General features: G+C 57.9%; 1 protein-coding gene across 1 annotated transcript in view; it reads left to right on the plus strand.

Annotated features, from left to right (window-relative positions):
- The first annotated feature begins 513 nt into the window (after positions 1 to 513).
- LOC131213396 (all trans-polyprenyl-diphosphate synthase PDSS1) overlaps positions 514 to 3,130 on the plus strand; it is a 27,158-nt gene continuing 24,541 nt past the window's right edge. Inside the window, exons 1-2 of the mRNA XM_058207431.1 lie at positions 514 to 820; positions 893 to 1,240. Of these exons, the coding sequence (XP_058063414.1) occupies positions 689 to 820; positions 893 to 1,240 (480 nt within the window). The 5' untranslated portion in view covers positions 514 to 688. The remainder of the gene's footprint in view (positions 821 to 892; positions 1,241 to 3,130) is intronic.

The following is a 3,130-nucleotide window of genomic DNA, read 5'->3' on the forward strand; positions in this document are numbered from 1 at the left end:
ATCACCACCGCCGATTTGCATCAACCGGCCTGGCCTTTGTCGTCGTCGTCTTCGTCGTCGTCTTCGTCGACGTCGTCGTCGGATCCCGTTCAACAGGTGAAGAGCCTCTGCGCTCCGCGCACACCTTCAACGGGGGCTAGCTCGATCTCTTTCTGCAGAGCACCCGCGGCTAGGCACGACAATCCTAGCCCTCTCTAGCCCCATCGCTAGACCTTCGTTCTCGCTCTGCTGGCTGCCTGCCTTGCAGCAGCAGCAGCAGGCTGTGGGGCTTGATCTGTGTTGCTCTCGTGGCGGCGGCGGCGAGGTGAGCTCAGCTGAACGCCGCCGCGAGTCGTGTCTACGCATCCGTGATCGCGCGATTGCGTGAGTGAGTGCGAGAGCGCCAGAGCGGACCAGCGCGAGTGAGCGGGTCCGCGGTTCGGGCACGATCGCGGTTCGCGGGTCCACGTTGCCAACCGAAACCGAGCCGAACTGCTCCCGAACCCGTACGCGCCCGTAACGGGCGACGGGCCGCGGGTGGGGCTGATTGGACGGCCTCCCGGGGGGGGGAGACACGCAGGCAAGCAGGTAGTAGCGTGCGCGCTGGTGTGCTGCTGCTGCTGCTGGTGGGGCGCACTCGGCCGCGACCGCGTTTCGGGGGCTTCGAGTACTCGCGCTGACCATCGATCTGATCACAATTGTTTTGACTATGGCGTGTTTAAGTTCGTCCAGTCGGGTGTGTGCCCGCGTGGTGCAGGAGAAACTGTGTCAGTTGGCTGCGGCCACCAGGAGCCCATCCGGACTGCTGCAGCCCATGCAGCAGCAGCAGCAGCAGCAGCATTCAACTGCGGCTGCTGCTGGCGCAGGTGCTGGTGCTAGTGCTGCCGTGCCCGGGTTGGTGATCGGCGGCAAGGTGCCGTCCATGGTCAGCGGCAGTGGCCACAGTGGTTTCGGGCAGGGCAGTGTTGGAGGTGGCGGTGGTAGTACCATGGGCAAACGGACCGTGCTGTTCCCGCTGTTCGGTTCGGAACCGGGAATTGCAGGGCAAGCGCCAGGAGTGCTGGGAGCCGCTAGCGCCACGGTTACCACAGCGCGCAGCTTCTACAGCACCGCGGGCGACGCTGCTAGCTTCACTCAACCATCATCGTCGTCGTCGTCGTCGTCGTTGGCCGCGGCGGGGCCACGCGTCAAGCATCTGGGTGTTCCGGTGATCGGCCGCCGGACACCGCCAGCAGCTGTACCGCTGTACGACCGGAGCCAGGTGAGTCGGCCAACGCCGTGTGAAGTGTGTGGACCTGATTGGACGGGGTTTCCCAAAAACAGAGAAGTTCCCGATCACTCCACATCATCATCCTAGGGCATCGTTACTGATGGCCGGTGTACTGGCAAACGATACTGGGATTATGCTGCCCAGTGTTGAGCGTTCAGATTTTCAGGTTCTTCATCCATCCAATTAGTACCTGATTAGTGCCACCTCCAATGCTCGCTAGCGATACAGGCGTGATATAAAGTGATGTATCGAGCGATCGAGGTATCGAGCTGACTGTATGGTATTCGTGGATCTGGCACCTCGACGAAGCTGACGGGGGACGGTCAGATACAACTCTGAGGAGACATACGCTTCACATACGCCACACGTCGATTGTTTCACGTTTTCTGGCGGGCGAAACTTCGAGATCGCCGAGTATTTCTTCTACGATAGCCTTTGGACGTACGATATCATGCTGGACGAGTGCTGAACCTGACCAGTAAGGAAGATAGTCAATGAAATCGGCCAGTCGCGGACGAAAGAGATAGGAATGGAGAGATAGGACGAGAGAGGACGTACCACACTACCGCAAGCTGGCACAAGTCTGGCCGGTCCGGGTGGCCAGAGCCACCGACAGGTGTTTGTCTGGTGTACGGGGGCTAAAAGGGTCAAGGAATTCGGCCAAAGCCGCGCGCATTGAGTGAGGACCAGGCCGCGGCCTCACGACGCCTGCAGTGCAAAACGGTGTGTGGTAAAAAACGGTGCGACAGCCGACGAAACTAGAAATGAAGAAATTGTGGAAAGTATCACACTTCACAAAAGAGAAATGTGAATTGTAATGGAGAAAGCACCACACCGGGGGCCAGGGCTGGGCTACTACCCTACCCGTCAGCTTTATGGTGGCTGCCTGCAAGTGAAGAAGTGTGGTTGGCTCTCAGCGGTAGGTGTGAACGGGGGGGTGAAGCACCGAGAGCGCACCACCTGATGCCTTGATGTGGCCTGAGTCCGGTAGGCGGACTGAAATTGAAACGCGTGACGCATGAGAGCATTGTGCGAAGTGTTGATGCGAAGAAGCACAGCGTACCATCAACGACTTCCGGGAGACCGACCTGCCACCGGCTGCCACATGGCGGTAGGTCCTACAGTGTCCTCCTCAACCCATACGAGGGTCTAACCCGAGCGCCCGGATTTTGGGCAGTTTTGGACAGCGTCCCTGATCTCAGATACGTACCTGGTGAGCACTGGGATTATAAATACTGGGATAGTATACGCTCAGCTTTGACCGTTTCTCCTGACAACTCTCGACTGATGACAGATGAAGCTCGAGACGACTTCGAATTTTGAACTTTTCCACATGCCTGTTGCATAAAATTCACTGTATAATTTGTTAACTGAATGTGCATGCGTGTGTATGTGTGTATGTGTATGTGTGAAGTTTGTATGAAGTGTAACAGAGGCCAACCTGGTGGGTCCGAGAGTTCGAGCGAGTCGTACACAAACACCAGCTGATTAGCGCGCTCTCGGAACGGTGGTGCCGTTCATCCAACTTCAATCCATCTATCAACCACATCCACCGTCGGCTCTCCATCGGCATGTGTGTCATCTGGCTCGGCCTCGGCCCAGGGTTGCTTCTCCGTGTGCGTGGTGTGTCAACGAGCTCGCAGCCGTTTGCGGGTTTCCCTTTTTTCCGAATGTGAACGGCTATCTGGCAAGGTTCCGTTGTTCTGCACGGCCTCACGGCAGGTTATGGTGCTAGGCAAGAATTAGCTGGTGCCATCACACCGTCCGGGCGGCGTGTGTAGCGTCATCCGTCGTCCAGAAGACCCTGTGGACCACAACCTCTCTCTCTTTCTCTCTCTCTCTCTCTCTCTCTCTCTCTCTCTCTCTCTCTCTCTCTCTCTC

Source organism: Anopheles bellator, chromosome X (assembly GCF_943735745.2).
Source record: "Anopheles bellator chromosome X, idAnoBellAS_SP24_06.2, whole genome shotgun sequence".
NCBI lineage: Eukaryota > Metazoa > Arthropoda > Insecta > Diptera > Culicidae > Anopheles > Anopheles bellator.